At 41.4% G+C, this 15,086-nt stretch overlaps 1 protein-coding gene across 2 annotated transcripts in view; it reads right to left on the reverse strand.

Annotated features, from left to right (window-relative positions):
* Nucleotides 1-15,086, reverse strand: part of CERT1 (ceramide transporter 1) — a 138,755-nt gene that overhangs the window by 18,992 nt on the left and 104,677 nt on the right. The window contains exons 10-12 of one of the 2 annotated variants that reach the window (XM_015096789.4): nucleotides 7,078-7,164; nucleotides 2,019-2,111; nucleotides 1,426-1,503 (exon numbers count right to left, since the gene is read on the reverse strand). In XM_015096789.4, the coding sequence (XP_014952275.2) occupies nucleotides 1,426-1,503; nucleotides 2,019-2,111; nucleotides 7,078-7,164 (258 nt within the window). The remainder of the gene's footprint in view (nucleotides 1-1,425; nucleotides 1,504-2,018; nucleotides 2,112-7,077; nucleotides 7,165-15,086) is intronic. The other variant, XM_015096790.3, reaches the window with a different exon arrangement.

The raw sequence follows: 15,086 nt of genomic DNA on the forward strand, positions 1-15,086 counted from the left end.
CATTACATTTTATTTAATTTATAGCCTGTATATTTCTATGTTTTAAGAGAAAACAGTGACCAGTAATGATATCTTTTAAAGAGTCTGTTATTTTATTATTTCAATGCAAGGTGGAGCTTAGCAAATAAACCAGTCTCCCAGTATTATCCACTTTGGTCACTGATTTACTGTAAAATAAAAGTCACTATTTTAAAAGCATGCATAAATGAATTAGCAGGAGGTGATAAATACTGTACTAAATCTGGCTAAGGGTAATTTCCGATGAGGAACTGATATATCTCTTTCCCAAAAATGTTCAAGGAGAAAAAAACTACAAAAGTCAGAAAAAAATCTGAGTCATACACAATTTTCTTCTTTTTGCATAGTTGAAAACTAATATAAATTTTATTCCTACACCTGGTTTAAACTGATTTTTAAAAATCATTTACTGGAAAACTGAGGAAAAAATAACGTAGATAATTTTGATTAGCTCAAAGAAATAATATGGCAATGATAAAAGCTCATTTACTGAGTGCTTCCTACATGCTAGGTTCCAGCTCTAACACAGTCCTAGCTAGATGACAGAAGCAAAGCACAGAGGAGTTAGAAAAGTTGTCAAATATACAGGAAACCAGATTTAAACTTGGTCATTTTGACTAGAGTTCAGGTTCTTAACATATGATGACATATCACAAATGAAATGCAATCACCATAAAAATACAAGCTTGAAAGGCAAGTATGTGAAGATTAAAAAAAATTTTTTAACCTAATGCTGATGCAAAAATATCCTTCTGTTGGTACTTTTGATTTTATTATGAGGGCAGAGACTGCGTGCATCCAAATCCCTATCCTAAATTCCTAAATGATGCTGATACTAAATAATTTAAAATCAATTTCCATAGATTTATCATATGGACAGGAATACTCATTTCCAAGGGTAATCTATCTAAGGAAAATACAACCTGTTCAACAAAACGTATAATGGTAATGAGACAAATTTTATTTTAAAAGTTATTTCCCTGTTGAATATATGATGAGGCATTTTAAATTATATTGGAAGTGACACCTGAAACCCACTTTGATGCTATAACATATCCTATAGACCATGTCCACAAAAGTTGCTGAATCCTGTCTAAAGAAACAGATATCACAGGATAGTTAAAAACCAGATACCTTCTACTAGCTTCAGTTCAATTTGAAATCTTTCAGGAGTACCTCCTATATGGTGAAATTCCAAGCTATTCACAACAGAGGATACAAAGGGCACATGCATGCCTGACAGAGAAACTATTTAGCAGATAAGGAAGGCTTGTTTAATGCTTGATGTTACTATTTAAAATTCAAACCAAAACAAGTGGCCTAATCAAAAGACTTCTAGGAACTGGGAAAGCAGGCTGAAACATAGCACAGAAAGACTCGAGTCCACTCTATACATTCATACAGTACCTGGGAGCTGAATCTGTGAACATCGTCAGAGGCACTGACTAGATCAATGGAAGACATGGAGGAAGGGCGACTATAGGGCTACCAGAGACAGACAAAGAAAAAACCAAGTAATCAGAACAGAGGCACAACAGAGCATTCAGTACCAACTTCCAAACACAAGATAAAGAGAGGGAACAAAGCGCTGTATGAAACAGGCTCAGCAGCGAGCGCTGACTTCATGCACCTATTATGTGGAATGCTCCAAAATCTTTCTATAAAGAATGCAGGCTGCCAATAATACAAAATGGTACCACTTAACCCCAGAGAAGAAAGATTTAATATCGCTGGCCACGTTTCTGGTTAACTGTTTTGGACAAGCCATTCCCTATCCCCCACCCTTCTTTTCCCTTAAATAAAAATGGAAGAACATTATATTCAGAAGAAGATTTCTAACAGTTTCTGGAGGATGTCTATGGAAGAAAACATGTAATACCAAACAAAAAAAATCTCATTACTTAAATTCAGGAAAATGAAGAAAACTTATTTAACAGGGTAGTTTCATTAACAGTGAAGAATATAGCATATACTTTCAGTAAAGTCTGGCATTAGCTTACCTTTTGGACAAATCTGTGAGTCCCCACAGAAGAAAAGGCATCTCCAGATGTCATTGAAGTAGACCAATGTAACCTGACCTTTTCACTCTGCGACTAAGAAAGCACATAATTTTAAATAGGAAGGTTACAAAGCGTATTTTGCAACTGAAGAGTGGATAATGTAACATTTAATTACTTAACAGGTTAGTATTCATAAATATTTGAATTATGAAGCTACTCTAAAGACACAAGTCTTGCCAAATCTTGACACTTGATGTATCCTGACTTTTTTATTTCAGATTCCAAAGACACTAAGCTTAGACCAGGGATATTGATAGCCCCTTGAATATTTCTTTTTCCCAAAGTCTAAAGAAGTCTTCATTGATTCGATTCCAACTCAGCCACCATACTGATGTTCAGGAGAGGAGCATTTTTAAGCCGGAAGGGACGATCTGAATCATCCTCTCTAAGCACTTGTTTCAAAGATTAGAAAACCAAGGCCCAGAGGATTTAAGCAGTAAGTGTTGAGCTACATAGGTAGTGGCAAAACTCAAGACTAACTTGTCTTCATCTCACAGTTCAAAACTCTTCCCCAAATAATCCAGATTAAAACAAAAGGAAAAACACAGTGAAGGGGAAAAAACTAACCAAAAAAAACCTAAACACCAAAAAAACCAAATACAAGGATAGTTTTTCAGATGCTACATTTTTGGCACCCAAAATGAGAACTCACTTAGGAACTGAAACTTTTAGAGTTCTGCATGTTAAAAAACGGGAAATGAGATCTATAAAATGAACATGAAAAGCAAACAGCCGCTGTTGCAGACAACTTACCTTGGGCAGACAGACCAGTAAATGGGCACTATCAACTTAAAAACAATGCACGACATGAGAGCTGTGAGCTAAGTTTCACTTGGGGAAAAATGAGGACCACAGCCTAGGAGGCAGCATGTCAGATAGCTCAGAGACACTGCTCCAAAGAGGCAGTGAGGGAAGGTCAGCATATTTGTGATTTTGGTGAAGGGGGAGTATATGTAATCAATGCATTTTTGCATATTTCAGCTAGTCACCAGTAGCAGATATCACCATGAAGGAATTCCGTGAACTGGACTCATAAAATCATGTCCTAAAGATATCTATCTGAAGGCCTATTCTGCCAGTTTTCCCAGAGCATGGAGTGCCTCATTCCTCCTCTCCGACCTGTGCTCATTAAGGGAGTGCTGAAGGACAGCAGTTGCAGCAACACCTGTGATTTAATCTGTGTAGAGGCAGGTGGCAAGTGCCCACCTGTAGTTGGCAGCATAATAGCCTTCTCTGCCTTTAAAATTAAAAGGAATAAACGAGCCAATTTTTCTATGCAAGTTAATTTAGGGCATACAACTGACACACATGACATTTATAAGATGCTTATAGTCTTGAGAAGAATAACTAAAATTCAAGCATAAGTACCATCTAGTGGTTAAGTTCAGTTCAGTTCAGTTCAGTCACTCACTCATATCTGACTCTTTGCGACCCCATGGACTGCAGCACACCAGGCCTTCCAGTCCATCACCAACTGCCAGAGCTGGCTCAAATTCATGTCCATTGAGTCAGTGATGCCATCCAACCATCCCATCCTCTGTCATCCCCTTCTCTTCCTGCCTTCAGGTAGCCAAAGTACTGGAGTTTTAGCTTCAGCAGCAGTCCTTCCAAAGAACATTCAGGACTGATTTCCTTTAGGATGGACTGGTTGGATCTCCTTGCAGTCCAAGGGACTCTCAAGAGTCTTCTCCAACACCACAGCTCAAAAGCATCAGTTCTTCAGCACTCAGCTTTCTTTATGGTTCAACTCTCACATCCATACATGACTTCTGGATAAACCATAGCTTTGATTAGACGGACCTTTGCTGGCAAAGCAATGTCTCTGCTTTTTAATATGCTGTCTAGGTTGGTCATAATTTTTCTTCCAAGGAGTAAGCATCTTTAATTTCATGGCTGCAGCCACCATCTGCAGTGATTTTGGAGTCCAAGAAAAGAAAGTCTGTCACTGTTTCCATTGGTTCCCCATCTATTTGCCATGAAATGATATGACCAGATATCATGATCTTCGTTTTCTGAATGTTAAGTTTTAAGCCAACTTTTTCACTCTCCTCTTTCACTTTCATCAAGAGGCTCTTTAGATCCTCTTTCCTTTCTGTCACAAGGGTGGTGTCATCTGCCTATCTGAGGTTATTGATATTTCTCCTGGCAATCTTGATTCCAGCTTGTGCCTCTTCCAGCCCAGTGTTTCTCATGATGTACTCTGCATATAAGTTAAATAAGCAGGGTGACAATATACAGCCTTGACGTACTCCTTTCCTGATTTGGATTCAGTCCGTTGTTCCATGTCTAGTCCTAAGTGTTGCTTCTTGACCTGCATACAGATTTTTTAGGAGGTAGGTAAGGTGGTCTGGTAAACCCATCCCTTGAAGAATTTTCCAGTTTGTTGTGATCCACACAGTCAAAGGTTTTAGCGTAGTCAATGAAGCAGATGTTTTTCTGGAACTCTCTTGCTTTTTCTATCATCAAACAGATGTTGGCAATTTGATCTCCTGTTCCTCTGCCTTTTCTAAATCCAGCTTGAACATCTGGAAGTTCTCAGTCACACACTCTTGAAGCCTGGCTTGGAGAATTTTGAGCATTACTTTGCCAGCGTGTGAGATGAGTGCAATTGCGTGGTAGTTTGAGCATTCTTTGGCATTGCCTTTCTTTGGGACTGGAATGAAAACTGACTTTTTCCAGTCCTGTGGCCACTGCTGAGTTTTCCAAATTTGCTGGCACATTGAGTGTAGCACTTTCACAGCATCATCTTTTAGGATCTGAAATAGCTCAACTGGAATTCCATCACTTCCACTAGCTTTGTTTGTAGTGATGCTTCCTAAGACCCACTTGACTTAGCATTCCAGGATGTCTGGTTTTAGGTGAGTGATCACACCATCATGGTTATCTGGGTCATAGAGATCTTTTTTGTATAGTTCTGTGTATTTTTGCCACCTCTTCTTAATACCTTCTGCTTCTGTTAGGTCCATACCATTTCTGTCCTTTATTGTGCCCATCTTTGCATGAAATGTTCCCTCGGTTATCTCTAACTTTCTTGAAGAGATCTCTAGTTGTTCCCATTCTATTGTTTTCCTCTATTTCTTTGCACTGGTCACTTAGGAAGGCTTTCTTATCTCTCCTTGCTATTCTTTGGAACTCTGCATTCAGATGGATATATCTTTCCTTTTCTCCTTTGCCTTTTGTGTCTCTTCTTTTCTCAGCCATTTGTAAGGCCTCCTCAGACAACCATTTTTCCTTTTTGCATTTCTTTTTCTTGGGGATGGTTTTCATCACAGCCTCCTGTACCATGTTAGGAACTTAGTGTGGTAATATATGGTACCATCTAGCGGTAATACATGGTAACTGCACTGTTGCAGAATTAAGGTAAAGTGAAAAAGTGAAAAAAGTGAAAGTGCTAGCTGCTCAATCGTGCCTGACTCTTAGGGACCCCATGTACTGTAGCTCACCAGGCTCCTCCATCCATGGAATTCTCCAGACAAGAATACTGGAATGGGTAGCCATTCCCTTCTCCAGGGGATCTTCCCAACCCAGGGATTGAACCTGGGTCTCCTGCATTACAGGCAGATTCTTTACCATCTGAGTCACAGGGAAGCCTCTAAAGGTGAAGACCCAAATTAATCTTGAAACTGAGTTGAAGGATTTAAGAAATACTTCCCCTCAATTTCCCAGAAGGGGCTTGGTATAACTGCTGTGAATTTAATGATGATAAAACACTAAACAAAGTTAAAAGTGAGGAAGTAATCATGGTGAAAGTAGTGAAAGCAATAAATGAGTTAATAATAAAAACTAAATGGTACTAACGTAGAAGAAAAATAAATTCTTGGTCCTCTTCCTTTCAAATTCATATAGTATTTGGTGATGAAGAGAAATTCAAAGAGACTGTTTTACTCAGAGCAAATATATGCTTTGTATTAACAGAATGATAATAAAATTGGATAATGATAATAAAATTGCTGAGAGAAATATCAATAATCTCACATGTGCAGATGACACCACCCTTATGGCAGAAACTGAAGAAGAACTAAAGAGCCTCTTGATGAAAGTGAAAGAGGAGAGTGAAATAGCTGGCTTAAAATTCAACATTCAGAAAACTAAGATCATGGCATCCAGTCCCATCATTTCATGGCAAATACATGGGGAAACAACGAAAGAGTGATAGACTTTATTTTTGGAGCTCCAAAATCACTGCAGATAGTGACTGCAGCCATGAAACTTAAAGAAGCTTGCTCCTTTAGACAGGATATTACAAAGCAGAGATATTACTTTGCCAACAAAGGTCCGTCTAGTTTAAAGTTATGGTTTTTCCAGTAGTCACATATGGATGTGTGAGTTGGACTATAAAGAATGCTGAGTGCCAAAGAATTGATGCTTTAGAACTGTGGTGCTGGAGAAGATTCTTGGGAGTCCCTTGGACTGCAAGGAGACCCAACCAGTCCATCCTAAAGAAAATCAGTCCTGAATATTCATTCATTGGAAGGACTGCTGCTGAAACTGAAACTCCAATACTTTGGCCACATGATGTGAAGAACTGACTCACTGGAAAAGACCCTGATGCTGGGAAAGATTGAAGGCAGAGGAGAAGGGGATGACAGAGGATGAGATTGTTGGATGGCATCACTGACTCGATGGACATGAGTTTGAGTAAGCTTCGAGAGATGGTGATGGACAGGGAAGCCTGGTGTGCTGCAGTCCATGGGGTCGCAAAGAGTCTGACACAACGAAATGGCTGGACTGAACTGAAAATTGAATACGTCAAAGAGAATAGGCAGAATATCTCCATTCAATTTCATGTTATTTATGCATGTTTCATTTAAACAATTATTAGTCTTCTTTCTATTGCTTGAAAATTGATCAATAAAGAAAGTGACTTATGAAGGTTCTTCTATATTTGTGACTCAATGTAGACACAGTTCATTTCTTAGGTTATTACGATCATGATTTCAAATTCTATTTATATGAAATATACACCAAGGATTTTTTAAACTTTTAAAAATTTACATACCTGTTCTTCTATTTTATCTTGTCTGTCAAGAGCAGCTTCAACAGCATCAAAGAACTCCTCTTCGTTAATCAAACTGTTTGGGCCTTCCTATTTAGACACACAGAGGGGAAAAAAAAGCAGTTGATTCAAGAAATAGAAAACAGTGATAGTCGTGGCATTAACTCTCGGAAAAAATTTAAAAGTGAGCTGTTAAACATTTTGGAATCAGTTAGTACAGTAACATAATACACAAAGATGAACAACACATGTTCTATCCAAAACCACTAGTGTTACAATTAATTCACTCACTTGGTACTCAAATACTTACTATATATTCACCAACACTGTGTTAGGGCAAGTACAGTGAGCAGCGGGTAAATGAACTATGGCCAATATGCTCTATACAAAATCACTAGTGTTACAATTAATTCACTCACTTGGTACTCAAATACTTACTATATATTCACCAAGACTGTGTTAGGGCAGATACAGTTTAACAGGGGGCTGGTGAACTACATGGCCAATTCTAGTCCACTGTCTACTTTCAGAACGGCCTTTAAGGTCAGCATTTCATTTTTAAGTGGTTGAGAAACAAGAGAGTAACATTTCAAAGAATTCCCTGGTTGTCCAGTGGTTAGGACTCTGCACCGTGCCTGATGAGGGTCCAAGTTCAATCTCTGGTTGGGAAACTAAGACCCCACAAGTGGAGCAGTGTGCCCCCAAACCCCAAATCATGGCATGGGAATTGTGTGGAATTAGAGATTTAGCTCATTCACTTATGGACTGCCCATGTCTGCGTTCATGCTACAGTGGCAGAGCTGAGCACCTGTGACTTGAGCACTTGTCAGAAACCATATAAAATTGCAGGAAGGCTTTAAGGACAAAGTTGCAGAAGATCTATAACCAGTGAAAAGTACCGACAGGGTTTCTGACAGGGATCTTCCTAAGCAAAGACAATTACATCATAGAGAAAGAAAAGCTGAACTGATGCTTGAAAGCCTGCTTAGAACGGTAGAGCAGTGGCTCTCAATCACTTGAGGAACTGCATGGGGAAGTTATTAAGATGAAAAGTCCCAGGCCCCAATTCACAGAAATTACTTTTTAGTCGGTCTTGGGTAGAGCCAGGAATACGCATGTTAATAAGTCCTCCAAGTAGTTCTAATGCAAGTAGAACCTCAGCTGCATCACAAGATAAAAATACAAAGAATAACAGCAAAATGGAAACAAGCAAGGTATGTACACATCTTGCAGTGATAAAACACATTTAAGTGGACTGAACAACAAGTAGACTATAAGCGGAATGATGGCACTATTGGGGTCCAGAGTAGGCTACCCCATGGTTCTTAACAGCATATTGAGTATTTTGAATTAAAGTTACATAAGAAATGGCCAATGCAAGAGGAACACTCTGACACTCCAGTCTCCCTGAAAACAGGAAACAAATCTCATGTGAAATGTGCATTCCCTGCATCCAGAGGTTGCTTTGTTGTTGCTGTTTAGCTGCTAAGTCGTGTGACTTCCGATCCCATGGACTATAGCCTGCCAGGCTCCTCTGTCCATGGAATTTTCCAGGCCAGGATACTGGAGTGGGTTGCCATTTCCTCCTCCAGGGACCTTTCCGACCCAGGGATCAAGCCCTGGTGGATTCTTCACTACTGAGCCTCCGTCCGAGGCCCCATCATCCTATCACTTCCTCAAAATTTTATTGTTTCTTCGTTGAATGAGCATAAAAGCTGACTGCTTTGGCCTCTTTTTAGGTACCATTTCTGCGAGTCTCTGCCATGCAGATGAATTAGAATTTGTTTTTCTCTAATCTGTCTCATGTCAATTTTATTATTAGTCCAGCCACAAGAACTCAAGGACGGTAGAGGGAGGAACTATTCCTCTCCCCAGCAGCTTCATATTATGGTTAAACTGAAGGCTGAAAAGGCAGGCTTGGGTTTAAGTTTCCTAAATTTTTAAATATACAAAATAAGATTAACTATTGTGGGTCTGTCTGGAACCTTCCCAATTAAGACTGAAAATTCCAAGTCACCAGAGCTCCGTTAAACCGTCTGTAGTAACTCATCCCTACCCTACCACAGCCTGGGGCCCCACAAGAAGGGCGGGCGGAACTGCGCTCCAGCGCTTCTGTTATCTGGCACAGGCACAGCAGAAGCCCTGATTCACTGCAGCATTCTAGAGGATCCCGGGAAAGGCACTCCAAAACCCCCTGAGCTTTTCAGTTTAACGACAACACACAGGAAAGTGCACATCTCAGTGAATGACCAAAATATCTGTTTGGCACGTGGATTATTCTGAGCTAGCTAAAAACAAACAAAGGCCTGAAAGATTCCGGAAGAAACTTTGATTTTCCCCTCTCATGATCTAAAAAAAGTTTCAGATAGAGTGTCTGTGCCGAGAACACAGCAATCACTAGAGAGATCTGCACGGAATGTGGGCTAGATGTTATGAGGGAAACTCGGCAGGATCTACACTGGTTTACCAAACATCTGCTTTTCCATCTTCATGTGAATTACCTTACCCGTCTTTTAAGTTCCAAACCACCATGTCCCCATCTTTTGTCTTTAGCTGAAGATGGTATTTAAGGTGAGAGTTTCGGCCATTGTGGGGAGTTTCCCTGGATTTCTCTCACACAGACATATCATTAAACCTTGATTTTCTCCTGTTAATCTGTCCTGTGTCAATTTAATTTGTCAATTTAATTTTTTAGATGAGCCAGAAAAAACAAAGACAGGTAGACAAAGATTTATTCCTCCATAACATAACCATCTAATGACCAGCTGTCTCATGGAAAAGAGTCCTGCAGGACTCCCTTCATAAAGCCAAAACATTTCAGACACTCAAATGTCAACAGAATCACTTTGGTCTCTGTTGATGTTACAAAACCATAAAATACCCAAAATCTATTCTGAACTCAAACATTTTCTGATGATTTTTAAATTCTACTGATCATAACCATATCTATACTTTAAGAAGCTGTAATGTTCATTCAATCTATTCGAGTCAGAGTCTCAGGAGTCTACCAATGGGGAACTACAGTGTTAAATATCTGAAAAAGAACGGGAATAAATTTTCCTTTATTAAAATACTTAAGTTCTCACTACAAAAAAAAAAACCTAAAAATATAAGGTGACAGATGTTGTGATCATGTTACAGCATCCACGTACAGTGAAAGTTGCTCAGTCATGTCCAACTCTCTGCGACCCCATGGACTGTACAGTCCATGGAATTCTCCAGGCCGGATTACTGGCGTAGGTAGCTTTTCCTTCTCCAGGGATCAAACCCAGGTCTCCCACACTGCAGGCAGATTCTTTACCAGCTGAGCCGCAAGGGAAGCCCACTGGAGTAAGTAGCCTATCCCTTCTCCAGCGGATCTTCCCGAGCCAGGAATTGAACCTGGGTCTCCTGCATTGCAGGTGGATTCTTTACCAACTGAGCTATCAGTTCAGTTCAGTTCACTTGCTCAGTCATGTCCGACTCTGCGACCGCAGAAATCGCAGCACGCCAGGCCTCCCAGTCCATCACCAACTCTCAGAGGTTACCCAAACTCATGTCCATCAAGTCGGTGATATCATCCAGCCATCTCATCCTCTGTCATCTCCTTCTTCTCCTGTCCCCAGTCCCTCCCAGCATCAGGGTCTTTTCCAATGAGTCAACTCTTCGCATGAGGTGGCCAAATTATTGGAGTTTCAGCTTCAGCATCGGTCCTTCCAAAGAAACCTCAGGGCCGATCTCCTTCAGAATGGACTGGCTGGATCTCCTTGCAGTCCAAGGGACTCTCAAGAGTCTTCTCCAACACCACAGTTCAAAAGCATCAATTCTTCAGCACTCAGCTTTCTTCACAGTCCAACTCTCACATCCATACATGACCACTGGAAAAACCATAGCCTTGACCAGATGGACCTTTGTTGGCAAAGTAATATCTCTGCTTTTGAATATGCTATCTAGGTTGGTCATAACTTTCCTTTCAAGGAGTAAGCGTCTTTTAATTTCATGGCTGCAGTCACCATCTACAGTGATTTTGGAGCCCCCAAAAATGAAGTCTGACACTGTTTCCACTGTTTCCCCATCTATTTCCCATGAAGCGATGGGACCAGATGCCATGATCTTCGTTTTCTGAATGCTGAGCTTTAGGCCAACTTTTCACTCTCCACTTTCACTTTCATCAAGAGGCTTTTTAGTTCCTCTTCACTTTCTGGCATAAGGGTGGTGTCATCTGCATATCTGAGGTTATTGATATTTCTCCCGGCAATCTTGATTCCAGCTTGTGTTTCTTCCAACCCAGCGTTTTTCATGATGTACTCTGCATATAAGTTAAATAAGCAGGGTGACAATATACAGCCTTGACATACTCCTTTTCCTATTTGGAACCAGTCTGTTGTTCCATGTCCAGTTCTGATTGCTGCTTCCTGACCTGCACACAGATTTCTCAAGAGGCAGGTCAGGTAGTCGGGTATTCCCATCTCAGAATTTTCCACAGTTTATTGTGATCCACAGAGTCAAAGGCTTTGGCATAATCAATAAAGCAGAAATAGATGTTTTCCTGGAACTCTCTTGCTTTTTCCATGATCCAGCGGATGTTGGCAATTTGATCTCTGGTTCCTCTGCCTTTTCTAAAACCAGCTTGAACATCAAGGAGTTCATGGTTCATGTATTGCTGAAGCCTGGCTTGGAGAATTTTGAGCATTACTTTACTAGCATGTGAGATGAGTGCAATTGTGCGGTAGTTTGAGCATTCTTTTGAATTGCCTTTCTTTGGAATTGGAATGAAAACTGATCTTTTCCAGTCGTGTGGCCACTGCTGAGTTTTCCAAATTTTCTGGCATATTGAGTGCAGCACTTTCACAACATCATCTTTCAGGATTTGAAACAGCTCCACTGGAATTCCATCACCTCCTCTAGCTTTGTTCGTAGCGATGCTTTCCAAGGCCCACTTGACTTCAAGGATGTCTGGTTCTAGATTAGTGATCACACCATCATGATTATCTGGGTCGTGAAGATCTTTTTTGTACAGTTCTTCTGTGTATTCTTGCCACCTCCTCTTAATATCTTCTGCTTCTGTTAGGTCCAGACCATTTCTGCTTTATCTTACTTGCCCTATTAGCAGAGTTTCTTATGTTAATGATCTTCATTGGGGCCATCATTCTCCTCAGTTCAGTCAGTTCAGTTGTACAGCTGTGTCCGACTTTGTGACCCCGTGGGACTGCAGCACACGAGGCTTCCCTGTCCATCACCAACTCCCGGAGCTCGTGCAAACTCATGTCCATTGAATCGGTGATGCCATCCAACCATTTTATTCTCTATTATCCCCTTCTCTTCCCACCTTCAATCTTTCCCAGCATCAGGGTCGTTTCTAATGAGTCAGTTCTTCACATCAGGTGGCCAAAGTATTGGCACTTTAGCTTCAGCATCAGTCCTTCCAATGAATAGTCAGGACCGATTTCCTTTAGGATGGACTGGTTGGATCTCCTTGCAGTCCAAGGGACTCTCAGAAGTCTTCTCCAACACCACAATTCAAAAGCATCAATTCTCCAGCACTCAGCTTTCTTTATAGTCCAACTCTCACATCCATATATGACTAGTAGAAAAACCATAGCTTTGACTAGATGGACCTTTGTTGACAAAGTCATGTCTCTGCTTTTTAACACGCTGTCTAGGTTTGTTATAGCTTCCCTCTGGGATTTGTAATTTCCCAGTCCTCTTGGGCTTCCCGGGTGGCTCTCCTGGTAAAGAATTTGCCTGCCAATGCAGGAGACATGAGAGAACAGGGTTCAGTCCCTGGGCTGGGCAGATCCTCAGGAGGAGGGCACAGCAACCCACTCCAATATTCATACCTGGAGAATCCCATGGACAGAGAAGTCTGGTGGGCTATGGTCCATGGACAGAAGAGCCTGGTGGGTTCCACAGTCTGTAGGGTCACAAAGGATCAGACATGACTGAAGCAACTTGGCATGAACTTGGGCTTTGCCCTCTGGGAATGCACCAGCCAATGCAGAAGACGTGGGTTCATCCTTGGGTCGGGAAGATCCCCTGGAATGGCAACCCACTCTTGTTTTCTTTGCCTAGAAAATTCCATGGACAGAGAAGCCTGGTGGGCTATAGGCCATGGGGTTGCAAAGAGTTGGACACAACCAAGCACCCAGCTATGCACTGGGAAAAGTAAGCACTTCTTCGGGTTCCCGAGCAGGTTCCTCCTCTGCCTACTCCGTAAATGTGAGTGCTCCTCGGGGTTCCACCTTTGCTCTCCCCACAGCATTCTTACTATTTCTTTGACTTCAGTCATCATCTGCAGATTCCCAAGTTCACAGCCTGTCATCTCACTCCTAAAGTGTAGATCTTTACATCTAATAATACATAAGATAGACTCCTCATGTGACTGTTCCAACTTATATGCACCAGGTCTAAAACCTGTTCTTCCTCCCTCTCCACATCAATCTGTCTAAGGCAGAAACCTGGGCCTGTTCTTGAATTCCTTTTTTCCCTCATTTAGTCACCACATACTACCTTCCAAATATCTGATTTGTCCATGTACATTCCTACTGTTCTATCCGAATTTAAGCTATCTTCAATTCTTACCTCTAATACCAACAAGAGTCTCCAAGCCCTTAGTCACAACTGTCATCTTCAGTCCACTCTCCTCACTGCAGGAAGTAGGAATGACTTTCTAAACTGTAAATCTGGAAAGTTTCTGTACCTCAAACCCACTGCCCGAGGCAGATTTTTCCAGCCAGTCTTGCCACTCCCTACTTTGGACAGGCCCCACCCTCCACATATAACTGCTTTGTTACCCTGTGGCAAAATGCTCTCTTTTCCTTCTGGGTCTTCAAATGTTTTCTTTTCAGTGCCTAGAAGCAAACACTTTCCAGGCTATCCACTTGGTTAACAAATACTAAGTTCAGTCATTAAAGTTTTAGCTCAGATGTTACTAAACCTGGAAGCCATCCCTGACTTAATATCCTCCCAGTGTTAAAGTCTTCCATAACAAACATTATTCTAATCACCCATTAACTACTCTGTGTTCCCATTATATATGTACTTAGTTGGATTCCCCGGCAGCTTGGTGGTAAAGAACCCACCTGCCAATTCAGGCGACACAGGTTCAACCCCTGGGTCGGGAAGATCCCCTGGAGAAGGAAATAGCAACCTACTCCAGCACTCTTCAGTTGCTTCACTGTGGGTCAGACAGTTAAGCGTCCGTCTACAATGCGGGAGAGCCAGGTTCAATCCCTGGGTCGGAAAGATCCCCTGGAGAAGGAAATGGCAATCCACTCCAGTACTACTGCCTGAAAAATCCCATGGACAGAGGAGCCTGGTAGGTACATTCCATGGGATCACAAAGAGTCGGACAAGACTGAGCAACTTCACTTTCTTTCCAGTACTCTTGCTTGGGAAATCCCACAGACAGAGGAAACTGGCAGGCTATAGTCCACCAGGTTGCAAAGAGTCAGACATGACTTACTGACTAAACAACAACAACAATAAGGTCCCTGGGCAGGATCCTTGTTTGTCTTATTCTTAAAATATCACCCATGCCCAGCATGGTTTCCCTGATGGCTCACCTGGTAAAGAATCCACCTGTAATGCAGGAGACCCAGGTTTGATCCCTGGAATGGGAAGATCCCCTGGAGAAGGGAAAGGCTACCCACTCCAGTATTCTGCCCTGGAAAATCCCATGGACCTGAAAGATGATGCTGTGAAAGTGCTGCACTCAATATGCCAGCAAGTTTGGAAAACTCAGCAGTGGCCACAGGACTGGAAAAGGTCAGTTTTCATTCCAATTCCAAAGAAAGGCAATTCAAAAGAATGCTCAAACTACCACACAACTGCACTCATTTCACACGCTAGTAAAGTAATGCTCAAAATTCTCCAAGCCAGGCTTCAGCAATACGTGAACCGTGAACTCCCTGATGTTCAAGCTGGTTTTAGAAAAGGCAGAGGAACCAGAGATCAAATTGCCAACATCTGCTGGATCATGAAAAAGCAAGAGAGTTCCAGGAAAACATCTATTTCTGCTTTATTGATTATGC

This window comes from Ovis aries, chromosome 7, assembly GCF_016772045.2.
Source record: "Ovis aries strain OAR_USU_Benz2616 breed Rambouillet chromosome 7, ARS-UI_Ramb_v3.0, whole genome shotgun sequence".
In the NCBI taxonomy this organism is placed as follows: Eukaryota; Metazoa; Chordata; class Mammalia; order Artiodactyla; family Bovidae; genus Ovis; species Ovis aries.